Source organism: Periplaneta americana, chromosome 8, assembly GCF_040183065.1.
Source record: "Periplaneta americana isolate PAMFEO1 chromosome 8, P.americana_PAMFEO1_priV1, whole genome shotgun sequence".
Lineage (NCBI taxonomy): Eukaryota > Metazoa > Arthropoda > Insecta > Blattodea > Blattidae > Periplaneta > Periplaneta americana.
The window spans coordinates 25,942,886-25,962,500 of record NC_091124.1 but is presented as its reverse complement, the minus strand read 5'-3'; the positions used below and the strand labels follow the sequence as shown (position 1 = coordinate 25,962,500).

The 19,615-nt window shown below is 37.3% G+C and overlaps 1 protein-coding gene across 1 annotated transcript in view; it reads left to right on the top strand.

Annotated features, from left to right (window-relative positions):
• timeout (circadian regulator timeout) overlaps positions 1 to 19,615 on the top strand; it is a 369,648-nt gene that overhangs the window by 49,169 nt on the left and 300,864 nt on the right. The window contains exons 11-16 of the mRNA XM_069832667.1: positions 1,665 to 1,797; positions 7,050 to 7,204; positions 10,221 to 10,342; positions 11,710 to 11,866; positions 12,086 to 12,166; positions 13,657 to 13,754. Of these exons, the coding sequence (XP_069688768.1) occupies positions 1,665 to 1,797; positions 7,050 to 7,204; positions 10,221 to 10,342; positions 11,710 to 11,866; positions 12,086 to 12,166; positions 13,657 to 13,754 (746 nt within the window). The remainder of the gene's footprint in view (positions 1 to 1,664; positions 1,798 to 7,049; positions 7,205 to 10,220; positions 10,343 to 11,709; positions 11,867 to 12,085; positions 12,167 to 13,656; positions 13,755 to 19,615) is intronic.

Below are 19,615 nucleotides of genomic sequence, written 5' to 3'. Positions count from 1 at the left end.
ACAATGACATCTGACAATGCTACCTCATTTACAATTTATACATGTGCACAGTACATTCTTCTTTTCTGATGCTGTCTTATTCTTTCACATTAGCAATTGCTGTGAATGCTAGTTGCAGCAGTAAATATTTCCACATTTCGATAGACTGAATAGAGGAAGTTATTATTTTTTTTTTGTCTAAACCAATTTAACGAGAGTCGTTGTCCAGGGCGCGCCATAAGAGGCTGGTCTATGTTACACTCATGATGATTTTTTAATGATGGAGATTTATTGGGATGCCACAGTGAAACTGGAGCTCTCGGAGAAAATCCCTGTGTTACCTAGACCACGGATTTACTCAACACGAGTCATAAATAGAAAGTAAATCCCGAAAAGACAAAGTATATATGAATTTAAATACTATTATAGTCACAATCATGCCATGATATGAAAGAAAAATTTCACAACCTCGAGCGGGAATCGAACCTGCATTTGTAAAGTTTCTTTCAAGCCATAAGCAGTGCTGACTAGATCAGACGCTATGGACAGTACTCTATAACAGAGTCGCCAGTATGAAAGGATAATTCCAAGCCTTTGACGTGAGATGAACTCGATAGCTCAGTGGTAGAGCGCCTGACTGGAGAACAGGAAGTCACAGGTTTGATTCCCGCTAGAGGTTGTGAAATTTTTCTTTCATACCATGGCATGATTGTGACTATAATAGTATTTAAATTCATTAATATGTCACATCAACGGACGTATATACGTCACCCAAACATCGTAAGATGAAGATTACATTTGTAAAAGTTTCTTTCCAGCCATAAGCAGTGCTGACTAAGATCAGACGCTATTGACAGTACTCTATAACAGAGTCGCCAGTATGAAAGGATAATTCCGAGCCTTTGGCGTGAGACGAACTCGATAGCTCAGTGGTAGAGCACCTGACCGGAGAACAGGAAGTCGCAGGTTTGCTTCCCGCTAGAGGTTGTGAAATTTGTCTTTCATACCATGGCATGATTGTGACTATAATAGTATTTAATTCATTAATATGTCACATCAACGGACGTATATACGTCACCCAAACATCGTAAGATGAAGATTAAATATAATTTTAGTTTCATTTGCTTGTTTATGTTAATTTTTAGAATTGTATGGTTGGTACCACACGACATACTGTATTTAGATTTTTTTTTATTTATATCACATTTTAGAAAGGAAAATGTATATTTATATCACCTAAATATGGCTTCATATTTATGCATGATAAAATCATGTTGATATCAACCCAACGGTTATTTCAATAATGGATAACTCATGTATTAAATTACCCCTTTATGTTGAAGCATAATTGAAAGTGTTTTCGCTTTAATTCTAAATGCATTGATTAAAATGTTTAATCTCTTATTATAATTTGCCACAACAGCATGAAATTGTTTGTTATGGTTAAAATGTGCAATAGATAGCTTGAACATGTGGTGCATGAATAAAGGCACCCTTCATCAATAAACTTGCTGCATGCTTGCACTGAAGCCCTTTGCTTGCCTCTTGTAATGGGATATTGTAACAGCTACTTAATTGGCTTTATAGACCTATTATTGCTATCACTTTGTAATGTGACACCATCCCATGTTAACTCTACCTCTAAAATTGCTAATTAATGTTTTACAACACATTCCCTCTTACAGTGAAACTATGTCAGTGCAAACATTCCACTTTGTTCAGACCCAGTTGGAAAATTGTTATGACATGATGACGTCAGACAAGAAGAAGCTATTGCTATGGTCTCGCAGAATGCATCTTGCTCTTAGAGCTTATCAGGTAACAATATTTTATCAGTTTTGGTGTATTTCAGTATATACTGGGTGGTGTATTGGAACAAGGAACTTAGGGATTTCAGTACTAAAATATTTATATTGAAATATTAGCTTCCCTCATTGTTTTACAAGAAAAAGTTGTTACAGTTTTTGTTTGCAGACAAAAAATTCTTCGAATAATTTCGAGGAAAAAATTGTTCCGGAGCCGGGTATCGAACCCGGGACCTTTGGTTTAACGTACCAATGCTCTACCACTGAGCTACTCAGGAACTCTAACCGACACCGATCCAATTTTTCCCTCTATATCCACAGACCTCAAAGTGGGCTGACAACCGTCAAGCAACCAACTTCGAGTGCACACTAACTCCGTGTGACTTAAATTGTGGTTTTCTGTTAACGAACAGTGACGTGTATTATGCAAATCAAGATTTTCAGGTATAACTCCCTGGAAAGTTGATTTGAATAATTTCGAGGGAAAAATTGTTCCGGAGCCGGGTATCGAACCCGGGACCTTTGGTTTAACGTACCAACGCTCTACCACTGAGCTACTCGGGAACTCTAACCGACACCGATCCAATTTAAGTCACACGGAGTTAGTGTGCACTCGAAGTTGGTTGCTTGACGGTTGTCAGCCCACTTTGAGGTCTGTGGATATAGAGGGAAAAATTGGATCGGTGTCGGTTAGAGTTCCCGAGTAGCTCAGTGGTAGAGCGTTGGTACGTTAAACCAAAGGTCCTGGGTTCGATACCCGGCTCCGGAACAATTTTTCCCTCGAAATTATTCAAATCAACTTTACAGGGAGTTATACCTGAAAATCTTGATTTGCAAAAAATTCTTCATCCATACCATTAAACATAATTTTTTGCATCTGAATATCATAAATCTAAAAAATTAGTACATAGTATTTGCTACTGAAACTGCACTCATTTTTAATGCATGCCAGTCATTGGGGAGTGGATTTTTATGTACTGAAACCTAATATTCCAGCTATCTATAGTTATAAACTAGCAAGCAATATCCCTTCTCTGGTGTAAATAATACCGTTGGGTTTGAAAGCTTTAGTCAATTTAATGAATAACGCAACTCCATGTCCGCTGTTTAATTGATGAAGTTTTTGCCATTTCATGCTATTGACTGCAGCTTCCACTAATATAGACTTGTAGATGGCTTCAGTAGGTGGTGCTTGCTTTTGAAATGCAAGTTAAAATAAACAGTCCCAATCGCGTTTTACAAGTAGCAAATGTGTTTCACTATATTAATTTTTCTGGCTTTGTGACTCTCCTTTTTTTTTTTTTTTTTTTTTTTTTTTTTTACTAATAATGGCGGGTACTTGACTAGTTGTTATTCACTCATATGAAGCCAGTTGTATGAACTAATTTACCGACAGAGTCATTGCCCAGGGTGCGCCATTGGAGGCTGGTCTTCACTACACCCGCATTGAGATGATAATGGAGATTTGTTGGGATGCCACGGGGGAACATGAACTCCCAGAGAAAACCCCTGTTACTTCGACCACAGGCTTGTCCAACACAAGTTATAAATTGAGGTGTATACTTGGGATCGAACCTGGGTCCATAGGATTATAAGTCCAGTGCTCTAACCACTAGACCACAATGGTGATTTTCTATTAAAATATTCTCAGTGTCATTTTTAACTTTTAGTATATAAAAATCCACTCCCTACTAATCATAGTTGGCCATGGAACAGTACAAAATAATTGAATACAAAGTTATTGTTTATGATTCATTTATTAATCTGAGAAAAATGGATGTAATCCATGATACGATTGTTTTATACTATAATAATAATAATAATAATAATAATAATAATAATAATAATAATAATAATTGTTTTATTTTCCCTGGCAGAGTTAAGGCCATCAGGCCTTCTCTTCCACTCAGCCAGGATCAAATCACATACAGAAAAATACATAATAATAAACATAATAAAGTAAAAAAGAGAGATTGAATACATATACACAATCAGTATTAACTTTAAAATAATAATAATAATACAAATATATATATATAAGTATTTAAAAAATTAAGCGAAATATACAGTAGGGATTACATGATACACTTTTTTTTTCGTCATCATTTCACACAATGCACACGCATTGTCTACCGGTCTTCGTGTTCAGTCAACAGCACCAGTCTCCTCTACCAACGTCACAAGAAATAATCAACCCCACTCTCACTTCTCCAATCTTCACTTGTCATCGTATGTTACCAGGGTGTCAGCCAAGTGCTCGTTGTCTCGCGGCTTCTTGAGCTGCTTCTGGCGCTGGCTCGGTTTCTTACGCTTGTGGAGTGTCGTCTTCTTGGGTCTATGATCTTCCATGGAGCAGATTCCCTGTTTCTCCAGATATTCCTCTATCTTCAGGTTATCCGTGCTCTCAACTACCACAGAACACCAGAGTTTCTGGAACTCATCGTCCACAGGCAGAGCTGCTGTCTTGTTTGTGAAGAACACAATCTTCTTCTTGTCAATCGGTCGCGAGATGTACTATAATGATCTCATTCTGCAAAGCCTTGAGGGTTTTATTACAATGTGGCAAAGATTCCTGAACGTCTTCCAACAGAATTCCTTCAAGACTCTTTAAGTCTTGTTGCGTCAACAAACAAATGTAGTTGATCCCGATATTAGGCCAATATTTTGAATTTTTAAAAATAAAATATTTCCTCCAAAGCCAGTGTTTGAGGAAATGTCCCCATAACACTGGCAGCATTCCCACGCTGGATAGCAATAGTGATTCTTTGTGTCAAGAAGTCAGTCGACCTGGAATCTCCATTGAGCGCTTGCAACTTTTTCCCGATGTCTGAAACCAGCATTTTAGCCTCTGAGCACCAAGGGCCCAACGTCTCAACAGCAAAAACAGAGAACAAGTATCTGTCCTGGAGATCCCGATACTTATTCCTTTTGATGCTCACTGCGGATGCTGCAGCAGAACCAGCAACTTTGGAGGTGACAGGCAAATGCGATGGTGCTAAAGTGTCGACATATATATAATAAAAAAAAGAGACTGAATACATAATCACAAACAGGAAAATACATTCTACTATTACTGCTTTTATTATTATTATTATTATTATTATTATTATTATTATTATTATTATTATTATTATTACCATTATTATTATTATCATTATTATCATTATTATTATTGTCATTGTAATTAGAATAAATTAAAAATATTATAGAATATGACATTCTACGTTTTCTCTCTTCCCATATTTTCTTATTTGTTGTTATGCTCTGATATCTTTATTAGGGAAAAACGTAATACGGCGAACGCAAAGCTCCGCCCACGTCCCCTTTCCACTTTTCCCCTACAAGCTCACCACACACCCTAGCGGGAAAGAGTGGAAATAGGGGTTTAGGGTGGGGTGACATCTAGTGTAGGAAAGTGGAACAAAAAGAGTAACGACACCTACGAAGCAAAAGAGGAACTTCGTCCTGTCATTCTCTCTCTCTCTCTCTCTCTCCAGTCTCTCCTTCTCTGTTCCTTGCTTAATGTCTCTCTCTTTTTTTTTTCTTACGACTGCGCAGGAGGGGAGATTCGATCCGTGAAAGTTCGTAACTAAACCTAAACGCACGCTTTTTGTTCACGCTTTAGACCTCTTGGCTACCGAGGCGAGTTGGGGGTAAAAGGGAAAATGAATCTATTTATGTTTAAGGTAACTGCCATAATGTATTGTAGAAGGGGACAATGACCGAATAGCGTGGGTAGAAACTGGTGGGCTTGTGAATGTCGCTTGGTAGGGGTTGACTATGGGGGTGGCTTCATTGTGTCCGTGTCCAACTTCGTGTACAGACGTAACCACGTGTAGTGATGATCCATACCGAAGACGTGTACTCATTACGAGTGTCCAACCTGTGGGAAAAAAAAGACTATTGTGTTACTTCGAGGACGTGCAAAGTTAACAGGTGAGTGTTGTTTAATGAAAACCACATTACATTGTGTTGTGTTGTGTCAGTACATGTTGTGGACAGTTGTCTAATGCGTATTGTCTAATGCGTATTGCATTGTGGTTGTGGACAGTTGTCTAATGTGTATTGTCTAATGCATATTGCATTATGGTTGTGGACAGTTGTCTAATGCATATTGTCTAATGCGTATTGCATTGTGGTTGTGGACAGTTGTCAAATGCGTATTGTCTAATGCATATTACATAGTGGTATGCAGTGATCCATCGAAGCGGGACAGATAGTAGAGAGAGACAGTAGAGAGAGAGAGCATGCGAGCGAGGTGCCGAGCGGCGCGGGTGGGGATAACTTCCCCTACTGGCGTTCGCCGTAATACGTTTTTGCCCTTTATTATGATAAGTTAGTTGTAGAGTAAATAGAACATTGAAGTTAAACAACATCGAAGAGACCCTAAAGAAAATAAACATCATATTGAATATGAAAAATCAGAAAAGCTGTAGGAGAAGTACTGTAATTTATGTACAAGGCGCGTCTAGAAAGTAAGTTTCCCTAGAAAAAGAAAACCCAGTTTCATGAAAAGATTTATTGGAACAGATACAGCAATTGTTGAGCTATTTTTCAACATATTCCCCACTGGAATTAAGATATTTGTCATAATGTGATATCAACTTTTGTATCCCTGTGTCATAGAAATCTGCCACCTGGGATCGGAACCAGTGTGTGACAGCCATCTGCTCCTCTCTGTCACTGTGAAAATGCTGACCAGACAGAAATTTCTTGAGGTGTGAGAAGAGATAGTAATTGCAGGGAGCAAGATTCGGACTGTACGATGGATGTTGAAATACCTCCCAGTGGACGAGCCTTTCAGAACAAGTGGCGTGAGGTGCTTAGTACTAGAGTTGTCTTACTGCCCTATAACACTCGACAACATATGGCTCGGCGCACAACAGATCTGCAAGAATTCTTCTGGGAGGTGTTTCAACATCCACCCTACAACACGGATTTCTCTCCCAGTGACTACCATCTTTTCTTACACCTCAAGAAATTCCTATCTGGTCAACATTTTCATAGTGACAGAGAGGTGCAGACAACTGTCAGACACTGGTTCAGATCTCAGGTGGCAGACTTCTACGACACAGTGATACAAAAATTGATACCTTGATATGACAAATGTCCCAATTTCTGGATGTTCCTCATATTAAATACAGTGGATTACAAATGTAATAAAAACGTATTATCAGTGACATACTTAGTATGAGTGTCAGTTGTATTTTTACTTTAATTTCAATGTAGAGTGAACTCTTAACTTTTAAAACGCTTTTATTACAGGAATTACTAATGACTTTCACAGCAATGGACAGATCTGATGACCCAACTGTACAGGAATCTTCTAAAGTTATCAAGAGTAACATTTTCTATGTTGTGGAGTACCGGGAACTTATTCTTACATTGCTTGTTAATTATGATGAAATAAAGTTCACAAAGTAAGTAGCATTTTTTATTGTAATAGTGCAGCGTATTTAATAGAATATATTTTTGTCACATTACTAGTATTTTCAATTACTTAGGAAGGAGTGCAGTTAAAAGTTTCTTTCTTTTGAAAAGGCTCTCACAAATTTAGACATTATTGATTTACATTTGTGGTCTTACTAATAAAAACCCTATATACAGACGTTTAACTGTCTTATACTTATACAATGAGTAGCTCGTTTATAAGTCGTATGTAAATTCCTTACTAATAATCACTACATACGTCGTGTATAACAGTATAACTGTTACACAGCTACGTCATAGTTTCGTCATTACTTCGTTACGAAAGGTAATAGAATATCTGAGGTTCTCTATTGCATCCGGTAGGGCGCTCTAGTGTGGCGTGTTAAATATCGATAGTACAACTGGCTCTAATCGATTACCACACTACATTTTGGTCAAAGAGTACAATCTACAGCAATATTATTCTAATAATTCTATGATCTTTGGTTTGTTCTTCTGTGGTTACAAGGTAACCATCATCATAAAATGACAGTCGATACGAACAGCTGTTAGAGGGTTGGCCATTTTTTCACTATATACAACGCTTAAACAAGGGGTTTCGTGTATATAACTACTGCAAAGCAATTCCCATTGTATAGTTACAGGCTGTTTATGTGTCCATAGCTTATTCACGGTTTATTGGTAACGTTTTCTGTCTCAACTCTGCATAAGTCTCGTATAAAAACTATACACTGTTTATTAGTAAGACTGTTGAAGTATAGGCTAACTATGTTAAACTTCTGTAGTGTAAAAGTATTGATTTTTAAATTGTATTATTTTGTTATATGTAGGTCGAATTTACCTCTCACTAAAGTAAAATATATAGTTATCTGCAATATTTTCAAACTTACGTATTAAGAAATATGTTATGAGTTTTATGATGTGACTTAATACTTTAAGTATTTCAGCCTGTCTTTCTGTAAGTATGTTGCTTATTTCCTGAAAGTTTTAACTTTTTTTTTAAACTATTTACTTCAGAACTCGGATTTTTTAAAATATTTCTTCATTCTCGGATACACTCTATTTAACACTTATATAATCACTGATGAACTGTTAAGTTATTTAAATTAAATAACGACTTCGTTGTGTTGGAGCTCTTACTATTAGTGTAATGGACTAGTGGTTGTTTTTATCATTATTCAATAACATTGAAATCCCTGAAAAAGTACAACTATAGTGGACTTTTTGACATTAAGGTCTGAATTAAAAATCCTTCATCATAAGTACAGGGTGGGCAAAACAAAACGGCCCTGCGGAAAATATCTATGAAATATATGAATTTATATGTATAAGACTGAAGCAGAAATGACCCTGACAATGCAGAAAACCGTGATTTCGATGCAACAATGGGTTATTAGATATTAATTAATATTCTTCAAAAAATATTCATTGTTACAGACCCATAATACATGTAAATATTACAGATTTTCAGGGCCAATTTTATTTTGCCCACCCTGTATATGTTGTATATTTGCTAGAACAGTAAAGGGAATAAAATGGTACACTATTAGTCACAGAGCTAGAACATAAGCCTTCCATGCTGGAGACCTCAGTTTAAACTCCCGCAATATCAGCAGAATTTGCACAAAGATTGTCTGGAGCAGATTTTCCGTGTCATCTTTCAGATATTTTTCCTTTCACTATCGTCCATGAAATGGACTATATCAGCTAGAACATAGGATTTCCATGCTGGGAACCTCAATTCAAAACCTGGCGAATGTCAGTGGAGTTTTTACAAAGAATGTGTCTGGAGCAGTCTTCCCTGTCATTTTCGAGTATTTCTCCATTCACTGTCATCCATGAAATGAACTACATCAGCTAGAACATAAACTTTCTCTGTTGGAGACCTGACTTGAAAATCTGGTGAATGTTAGTGGAATTTGTTCAAAGGTTGTGTCTGGATTTTTCCTGTCATTTTTCGAGCATTTTTCCATTCACAGTCATCCACCAAATAGACTATCAGTGGCATAGCATGAAATTTTGAACAGGGGAAGCTAACTCAAGTTGTCTTTCATGCAATATGACAAAATGTATTACAAAAATACAGTCTTAAAATAAATAGTAGTCAATGTCAAGTCAGCAGTCGAAGATTGGTTGGAACATCGTAAGTAACACCAATAAGGCATGACCTCAAATGATACGTAGTAAAATATGATTTCACGGTTTACACATATCTCTTAACAAATAGGGACGTATACGTATAACATTAGCTCACCCCCTGTCATACTTAGAGAAATCACAATATTAGTATCATAAGTATGCATCTGTCTTTTGGGTGTGCCCTTCATTGACAGCAAGGGAGTCGGTCATTTGTTTTTTAAATCACACCTTTGTTCGTAAGTCAGTCTTGATAATACAATTGTCCCTAAAAAATTCAAGTAAATTAGTGTAAGGAACTGTTATTTCACTCATTATTTATTATATCAGCCACAATGCACACTAACACTTCAACTGAACACAACTGACGAAAAGGGATAACTCGGAAACTACTTATTTTAAATGTTAAAGCTAGCTTCTTGCGAGCCTTGCGACTAGGGTAGTTTAGTTAGAAAGGGATGGAAAATCTGCGGGGTGGATTACACAGAAGAAACCAGTCTGCTTGGAAGCTGGTGTGTGCAGGCTTCTTGTTTACTGCTGCATCACAAATCATCCTGAGCTGCCGCATCACAATATTTAACGCGTAAATATAAATTCTATTAAAATTAATAAATAATTTTCTCCATAAACTGCAGGTTTATTATGAAATTATTATTAACTGGGGAAGCTAAGCTTTTTAGCTTACATTGACGCTACACCACTGTAGACTATGTATAAGTATAGAATTGTATTTCCCCTAGAATGTGTCCACAGATCTCATGATTGATGGCAAATATTATCCATCCATGAGGTACTCGTGAACTTAGAATAAGAACTTCTCACACAAACACAGATTGAAATGATAACAGAGATGTATTGTTTATTTTTCAGGGCATACTTGAAGGATCTTATAGAAACAGCACACATTTTTCTGAAATTACTTGAACATTTCTGTTCAAATCGTAGCATTGTTGTCCAGAAGCGCAGAGTAGTAAGGAAACGCAAGACTAAAAGTAAGTACTAACTATTTCTGGTGTGTGGATAAGCTTCAGGGCTTCTACCGCATTGTCTTGGTGTTATTGGCTGACGTTTCACTGCTGTGTTGTGGCCATCTTCAGAGCAGTTGTTGGATAACTTATCCTTATCCAACAACTGCTCTGAAGATGGCCACAACACAGCGGTCGAAACGTCAGCCAATAACACCAAGACAACGCGGTAGAAGCCCTGAAGCTTATCCACACACCATGTACACCAACTGTGGAAGCCTACGCGAAAACTAACTATTTCTGTTTCTTAGTAACGGCATAACGAATAGAAAGAAGAAGTGTGCACACTCCTATCTGTTCAGCATTGTCGACGGTGACCAAGAGAATTAGTGGCGCTGCGATCGGTATTGCTCAGTTGGAAGCGAATATCCATAAAAGAAGCAGTAGAGTGTTCGTTCATTTCGTTTGCTTTTTTAGTGTAATTAAGTGCGTTAAATACTTTAAGTGCCAATACACTAATCTGCAATTATTCGTACACGAGTGACAAGTGAGTAGCTCTCACGATTTATTTATTAAAGGACGAGATTATTATGTTTTTGTCGTGTTATATTTGAAGCAATGCCTTCGTGTTTTGTTCCGGGTTGTAGGGCGTGCGTGTTTCATTTGCTTATGCAAACAGAACAGACAATAAAAGAAAAATTGAGAGATGGAATGTGGGGCGACATATTTCACGAGTGCATAGACAGTATTACCTCAATTGTAATTCAGCCACCGGGAACAGGATGCTGCTTGGATCATGTCATGGATATCATACCGAAACTAATTTTTCACTATATGAAATGTCGGTTCTTCTTCCGGACAAAACAAATCCGACGAGAACTCCAAGCTCCGAGAGCCGCCAAATCATCTCGTAAATTCTCCAAAGTGTCGGACAAGTAACTGTTGGTGAGTACATATTGCATGCCTACTAGCAGCCCTAAGTTAAGTTTTACATATTAAACTATTATTTGTTTTACAGTGTGATGTATATGAATGTGTTTTTCTTTCAAATAGTCTTAATGTTGTAAGTACAATGCCAGTTACGTATGTATATGGAGCGAAAGGTAAACAGTGCAACTTACGTTAAATGTATTTATGTACTTACACACGGAACAGACTGAGCGAACTCTGCACTAGCGCCTCGTGGTATCGGCCGTTTGGATTAACAGAGTGCGACCACTACTTCTTTCTATTCCTTATGGTAACGGTATTATATCAACTAAATTAATTCAGCAAATGTTCTTTTTTTTTAAGTTATGTACTGTATTACAATTCATTATATTATAATTTAGAATGCTACGATAAATGATTCAACATAAAATATGAATTGTTGTTTTATTCTTAATTTTATGCAGAGTCAAATGTCCCAGAGCAGACACCTCAGAGAAATCCTCAGGAATTATGGGATGAAGTCGGACCTCAGCTCTCTGCCGTACTTCAAAATGATGGCACTATTCCTACAGATATTGTACCCTTTGATGCAGCTTCAGAGAAGAGCATGGATGAGCAGAAGTAAGCAGTTTAATAGTGATGATTGATTAAAATTACAACAAAATATAAAAAAAAATTACCTATAAAATAAAATTGAATTACTTCAACCAAAAACCTAGTCAAGATGTTAACTTTTATACTTTTATTTATTTGTTTATTTATTGTAGCAAAATTAATTGGTAACGACAATAATTAAAATACATGCCACTAATTTTTGTTGTTGTTATTATATCTTTGTAGAGTTGACGCCATGTGCAAGATTCAGACACATTTACGTAATCATCAGTTTGAAGAAGCAGTAGGATTACTTCGTTCAGCAAGGTAAACACACATCATTATTCTGACGTTATGAAATATGAATTCACAATAAGTTTCCATCAATAGCAGAATTATATTTTTACGAGTGTTGTTATTACAAAATTCTCTGCAAAGTAGACTATATTTAGTACCATATTAGGGAAAAACGTAATACGGCGAACGCAAAGCTCCGCCCACGTCCCCTTTCCACTTTTCCCCTACAAGCTCACCACACACCCTAGCGGGAAAGAGTGGAAATAGGGGTTTAGGGTGGGGTGACATCTAGTGTAGGAAAGTGGAACAAAAAGAGTAACGACATCTACGAATCAAAAGAGGAACTTTGTCCTGTCAGTCTCTCTCTCTCTCTAGCCTCTCCTTCTCTGTTCCTTGCTTCATGTCTCTCTCTCTTTTTTTTTTTTCTTACGACTTCGCAGAAGGGGAGATTCGATCCGAGAAAGTTCGTAACTAAACCTAAACGCACGCTTTTTGTTCACGCTTTAGACCTCTCGGCTACCGAGGCGAGTTGGGGTTAGAAGGGAAAATGAATCTATTTATGTTTAAGGGAACTGCCATAACGTATTGTAGAAGGGGACAATGACCGAATAGCGTGGGTAGAAACTGGCGGGCTTGTGAATGTCGCTTGGTAGGGGTTGACTAGGGGTGGCATAAGCTTCATTGTGTCCGTATCCAGCTTCGTGTACAGACGTAACCACGTGTAGTGATGAGCCGTACCGAAGACGTGTACTTCTTCCTCAAATTGAGCAGGGAGAATTTGAAGGCGGATACGGTAAGGTACTGTGAGGAGCATGGACTACTTGCTAGTCATTACGAGTGTCCAACCTGTGGGAAAAAAGACTATTGTGTTACTTCGAGGATGTGCAAAGTTAACAGGTGAGTGTTGTTGTGCAAAGTTAACAGGTGAGTGTTGTTTAATGAAAACACATTACATTGTGTTGTGTTGTGTTGTGTCAGTACATGTTGTGGACAGTTGCCTAATGCGTATTGTGTAATGCGTATTGCATTGTGGTTGTGGACAGTTGTCTAATGGGTATTATCTAATGTGTATTGCATTGTGGTTGTGGACAGTTGTCTAATGTGTATTGTCTAATGCGTATTACAATGTGGTAGACAGTGATCCATCGAAGCGGGACAGACAGTAGAGAGAGAGAGAGCATGCGAGCGAGGTGCCGAGCGGCGCGGGTGGGGATAACTTCCCCTACTGGTGTTCGCCGTAATACGTTTTTGCCCCATATTAATGTGCATAACAGATGCCACCTCATAAAGGATGCACTACAGTCTTTCTCTGCAAAATATTGTCCAGCATGAACATGGTTAATTTTTAACAAGTGTCTTAATTTAAAATAGTATTGGATGTATTGTTTTGTTGGACTTCAAGTTTTTAAGTATCAGTGAATGAAAAATCTGATATAATTGGTTCTTTATTTATTGCAATCTTTCCTACCTAATTCCAGTTTTTTATATTTCACATGTATTTTCATTTAACCTCTTTTTAGGGAGGTGTGGCCAGAAAATGATAGCTTCGGCAATGCAAATATGGCTCCAGAAGAGGAATTTGAGGCATTGAGAGATATCTTCATGGCTGACATCCAAAGTGAGTAACAGAAGTAATTTTACTGAATGTAGTTAGAAACAAGTAGTGTTTCGATAATATAGCGTACCTTCCTTCAAATTGTTATGCCTTCTGCATGAATTTATTTTTAGTGATTTTGTTGTATATCATTTGAGCGGCTTAGAACAAAAAGCAGGTAAGTGACAGAAACCTAGTTTTGAGGAAATTGCAGTTAAAGTTCTACATGCAATGGAATATTATACACTAGTTTGGTGAAATGATGCCCATATAGCAGCACTGCACAGTGTGATCAATTCCTGATTTTATCCCAAAGAAACATCCTTTTGGGCTATCACAACACGCACTCACCTCATTTTTTTTAATAATGTCACTTACCTGCTTTTTGTTCTAAGCCCCTCATTTATGCAACCATTTTATTGGTCCTGATAATTTGTTCATTTCAATCACTGTTTATTTATAAAATTATCTACATTTTTGACGGAAATTGTGGCAGAATTATATTTATGTAATTTTAGTCATGTAAATGATGATTCGTATTTTATGAAGAACTTGAAAATATCGTAACTTTTTTTTTGCGGAATACATGCACTTGGGTAATCGATAGAAATATCATTTCACATTTTAATTAATTTCTCTCGTGTTTAGATTTTTATTACAATAATGTCAAAGAGGAAATAGAATGGCAGTTGGCAACACTGAAGAGATGGCCAAATTAGCTTTTTAGGAACTGCTCTTATGTGATCATCACTATAAATAAGAAATTGAAAAAACAGGCACAACAAAACATTATAAACAAACTGAAACGACAAAATAAAAGGAAGTAGTATCTTACCTACTTTGATAAATGCAAGATATAAAAACAACTTCTTAAAAATAAAAGTAAAAGTTAGTACAGCTTATTGTTATAATATTAATAGTAGTAATAGCATTCGCAATAATGTTCAGTAGTAATCATAATAACAATATTAATAATAATCATACAATAACGAATTTAATATCTTTCAATGATACAAGTTCTTCTTGTTTTTTTTTCTTTTTCTTTTTTTTTTTTTTTTTAGTGCAATGCTTTCGATTGTTATACACTTTAATGAAGGACAGTATTTACGTACTCTTGTCTTTGTACACAACAAAATAATTCGTGCCCCAGTCTTCTTTATGATAAATCCTTGTTTCTTTTCTTTCCATCGTATTGCAGTTGTGCATAAGGTTACGAAATTCCTCCACTATGTCTACTTGTGTTAATTATTATCCACTACTAGGTCATGGGGGAGAGAGATAGAAAATATGTGACGTTACGACATATCTGGCCCTGGGCACCACAATTGCCCTACCCTACCTTGCACTAAGTACCCTTTCATCCCCTTCGATGGAAGTGATGAAGGGAAACTTGAGAACACCATGAAAACCCTCAGGAACCTTGGCTTTGTCTCCCACAAATACGACTGTATCATCATTGGGATTCCAACCCAGGTCTGCAGTCATTCTGTGTCCTATCAACTGGAATGCCAAAGCTTTTCTTACTTATTGCTATTTATGTTCTGAAATATTGAATACCGTATTTTCTCGAATACCCCGCGTACTTTTTTCCCCAAAATATATAAGTAAAAAATACGGATGTGCGGCTTATTCGAAATGAAGTTAGTAACATTGCTTGATTTTCCTCCTGCGCAACTCCTAAAGTGGTAGCGTATGCCATTATCTTCCCGCACGGATATTTCAATTGTTACTAGTTACTTATATTAAATGGTGTTTGGATTAGCAGTACATGTATCAGAATCGAGTTCAAGTGTGATAAGTTTATAGTTCGTGTTCGTCTTATATTTTCAATTCTAAAGGTATGAAATTGTGACCCTTTACTTGCAGCGAAAAACGTAAAATTGTCAAACATTTATGATCCTTTACTTTTAGCAAAAAACTTAAAATTATTGGGATTCCAACCCAGGTCTGCAGTCATTGTAAGCCTGTGATCTATCAACTGGAATGCCAAAGCTTTTCTTAATTATTGCTATTTATGTTCTGAACTATTGAATACCGTATTTTCTCGAATATCCCGCGCACTTTTTTCCCCAAAATATTGTGAATTTATTTCAACTCAACAATGGAATTTTATTCTTCCAACAATAATTCCTTTCTACAATTCGTCTTAAACGCTCTCGTCAACAATTGGATTTTCACTCAACACAGTATTCGTTATAGCACTCCACTGACGGCAATGACAATTTACTTGGACTATTACGAACAACAATGAACTGTTAATCTTAACTAATATTTACAAAGCACTATTTACAAATCAGAACTATCAGTTCTCAGTTCACAATTCTTCTAGCTCAGTCACTCGAGTTCACAGTATCTCGAACCACAGACCTTTAGAGACAGTTCACTGTACTCGAACCCAGGTCCCTCCAACTGCGGTCCACTGCACTCGAACTCAGGTCCCTCCAACTGCGGTCCACTGCACTCGAACTCAGATCCCTCCAACTGCGGTCCACTGCACTCGAACTCAGGCCTTCGGATGCTGATACAGTTGCGGACGCACACTCGAGCCGAACTCCGGTACACAAGACTGGCTTGCTTGCTCTGGCTTTCTCACTGACTGGCTGACTAATCAACTGAAAACTGCTCGAGTTCGCTGGCGTCTCTTCTTTTATAGCAAAATCATAGTTGCGAGAAATTTCTACAGGTGTGTAGAGAATTATCTGGATATCTCCACTTCGACGCACTTCTGGAAGAGTCGGGAAGGTCCGTTCCCCATTCACTGCATTAAGTAGCAGCTGCGCGCGCAGCCTCCCCTCGCGTGTAGGCCCCTTTCCCCACTACTCTCCGCCGCGCGCCGTCCCTCCGTGCTCCGCGCGATATGCTCTCTCGCGGGACGCTGGTCGTGAGTTCGAATCTCACGTCGCTGTCACAATATATAAGTAAAAAATACGGATGTGCGGCTTATTCGAAATGAAATTGGCAACATTGCTTGATATTCCTCCTGCGCAACTTCTAAGGTCGTAGCATATGCCATTATCTTCCCGCACATGGATATTTCAATTGTTACTAGTTACTTATATTAAATGGCGTTTGGATTAGCAGTACATGTATCAGAATCGAGTTCAAGTGTGATAAGTTTATAGTTCGTGTTCGTCTTATATTTTCAATTCTGAAAATGAGTATCACTAAAGGTATGAAATTGTGACCCTTTGCTTGCAGCGAAAAACTTGAAATTGTCAAACATTTATGCTCCTTTACTTTTAGCGAAAAACTTAAAATTATGAAAGAAGCGGAGAAGCGGAGGAATGTGCAAATCGTGATGCGTGCTACTAATGTTGCAGGATATCATGTAAACAGCTAATTAAGCAACAGAACTGACATGCATGCAGTGTGTGCGCTTAGGTGGGTTTGAAATATGTCCTCTTCCTTGTGGTATACCTAGAAACGAGAAAGTCGATAATATTGCAAAACAGGCAACATATTTGCAACCAAGACCTCTTCAAGTGATATCTCTATCCAGTGCTTTTGCTTCAGTAAAGTCTCATTTTATAAACCTATGGATCAACAATTGGCTCTCTTCTGACAAAGGAAAAATTTTACAGTCCGTACAAAAGAAAACAAATGACTTGAAAATGTACAAAAACTTGCCCAGACATGTTCAAATATTTTTAACAAGAGCCAGAACAGGTCACATTGTCACACAATTGAGGGGCTTAGAACAAAAAAACAGCTAAGTGACATTATTAAAAAAAATTAGGTAAGTGCATGCTGTGATAGCCCAAAAGGATGTTTCTTTGGAATAAAATCAGGTAAGTGATCACACTGTGCAGTGCTGCTATATGGGCATCATTTCACCAAACTAGTGTATAATATTCCATTGCATGTAGAACTTTAACTGTAATTTCCTCAAAACTAGGTTTATGTCACTTACCTGCTTTTTGTTCTAAGCCCCTCAATTGTACGTACACTGATTTCACCTTTCTGATAATCCTTCTTGTCTGTGATGTAATAATCATGATGAAGATCTGGAACACATTCTCTATACTGTCCATCCGTAAACCACAAAAGAAGTAAATTAAAATCATCAGAACCAGTTGCAGAAGACACAGCCCTGCAGTATATATTGACTACATTCCACCTCTGGCTACTAGCAACAGGCATCTATAATGACCACCGATCAAAATACCCCTCATTTATCGTGAAAAACAACAACTGAATAGACTATAGTGGACTTCATGTTGTCAGCAAACAGCTGGATACATTAAGAATATTGATTGATTGTATTTGTAAAGTAAAGTGCGCGGTTTATTCGAAGGCGTGGAGAATTCGAGAAAATACTGTATTTCGCTTATTATGGCTCTTTCATGGTCAAGAGTTCCCTGATGTTCCACCTCGTACATGACGTTATTTATTTATTTATTTATTTATCTATTCATTTATACCTTCTGGTGAAGTTAGGCCATCAGGCCTTCACTTCTACAGCAGCAAAAATATAATACAGCTACAAGAAAAATGTACATTGGTCGAATTATTTTCTCTCTAACAGAAGAAAGTTCTTGATAACGGAATCAATAGATAGGTTCCCCCTTTTCTTTCTTCTCTGATGGGGTTAACATACAGCTCCGAAACGTTGTATGTTTCTACATCTGTGACATTGTGCAAAAACCCAAAAATCTCGCATCATATTTAACACCGTAAAAGTCTTGTATTGTGCAGAATTTCTTCTTGTTTTGGCATATCTCATGAAAATTAATTGTGGCCATTTCCAGTGATTTGTAGCTTAAATCTACCGTTAGAGTGATGGGAGTGCATGAGCGAGCTGATTAATTAGAGCTCCCATGTGCAGAGAGGTAATTCCTCACCCAGTAAATGGACAGTGTACACTTCTCTTGGGAACAAGACCATGTGTATAGACTTAAACTCTCTCGTCTGTCTGCTCCACCTGTTGCCACTAAAATATTTATAAAGTATTGGGGAAAACATCACTTGGCCTGCAAGGGAGCTTTAGGGCTCTATTTCTGTTTTTGCTTTTTTCTGTTATTTCATGTCTCTGTGACTGTCCTCCAAACAGTAGGCAACAGATGGGGACCATTGATATGTGTCTCGAGTTGCAGCAGCCACATAAATTATTCAGCTCTGATTTTTTTTTTTTTTTTTTGTTCTTGGATATGTTTCTTTATTCCTATCATGTTCTACTGAAAGATATTTAATGTTATATTTTTTTGACGTGATGTTAAATTTTCAGTCAGAATTTTGAATCTAATGATCTCTTCTCTTTTCTGGTGAAATTATTGTGGTTCTTCAATTTTTGCCGTTAATTCTTTCCAGAAAAACATGGCAGTTTTTGAAACAATAATCCAATCATTTAAATTTATGTTATAGAAACATTTCATCCCAAAACTATAACTTAGCTATATTTGAACATCTTTTTTTTTTAGGTTCTAACTTTGAACAAAATTACAGTATGTATTACAAAGGTACAATCAATAAATTTGCGGATTACTCTGAATGTAGGTAACACACAGACATAGGAAACGGAGAAGTTATCTAGAAGCAGGGAAACGCCTGAAATCTATACTAAATGCATAACTTAAAAGGCAGAGAAGAAGACTAGCCATAAGGCGTATTTGGAGGGATTCCAGGAAAAGTAACATCGCTATGTTATGTTTTTTATTTAACGACGCTCGCAACTGCAGAGGTTATATCAGCATCGCCGGATGTGCCGGAATTTTGTCCCGCAGGAGTTCTTTTACATGCCAGTAAATCTACTGACATAAGCCTGTCGCATTTAAGCACACTTAAATGCCATCGACCTGGCCCGGGATCGAACCCGTAACCTTGGGCATAGAAGGCCAGCGCTATACCAACTTGCCAACCAGGTCGACCGCAATAGGTCCTTGACATGT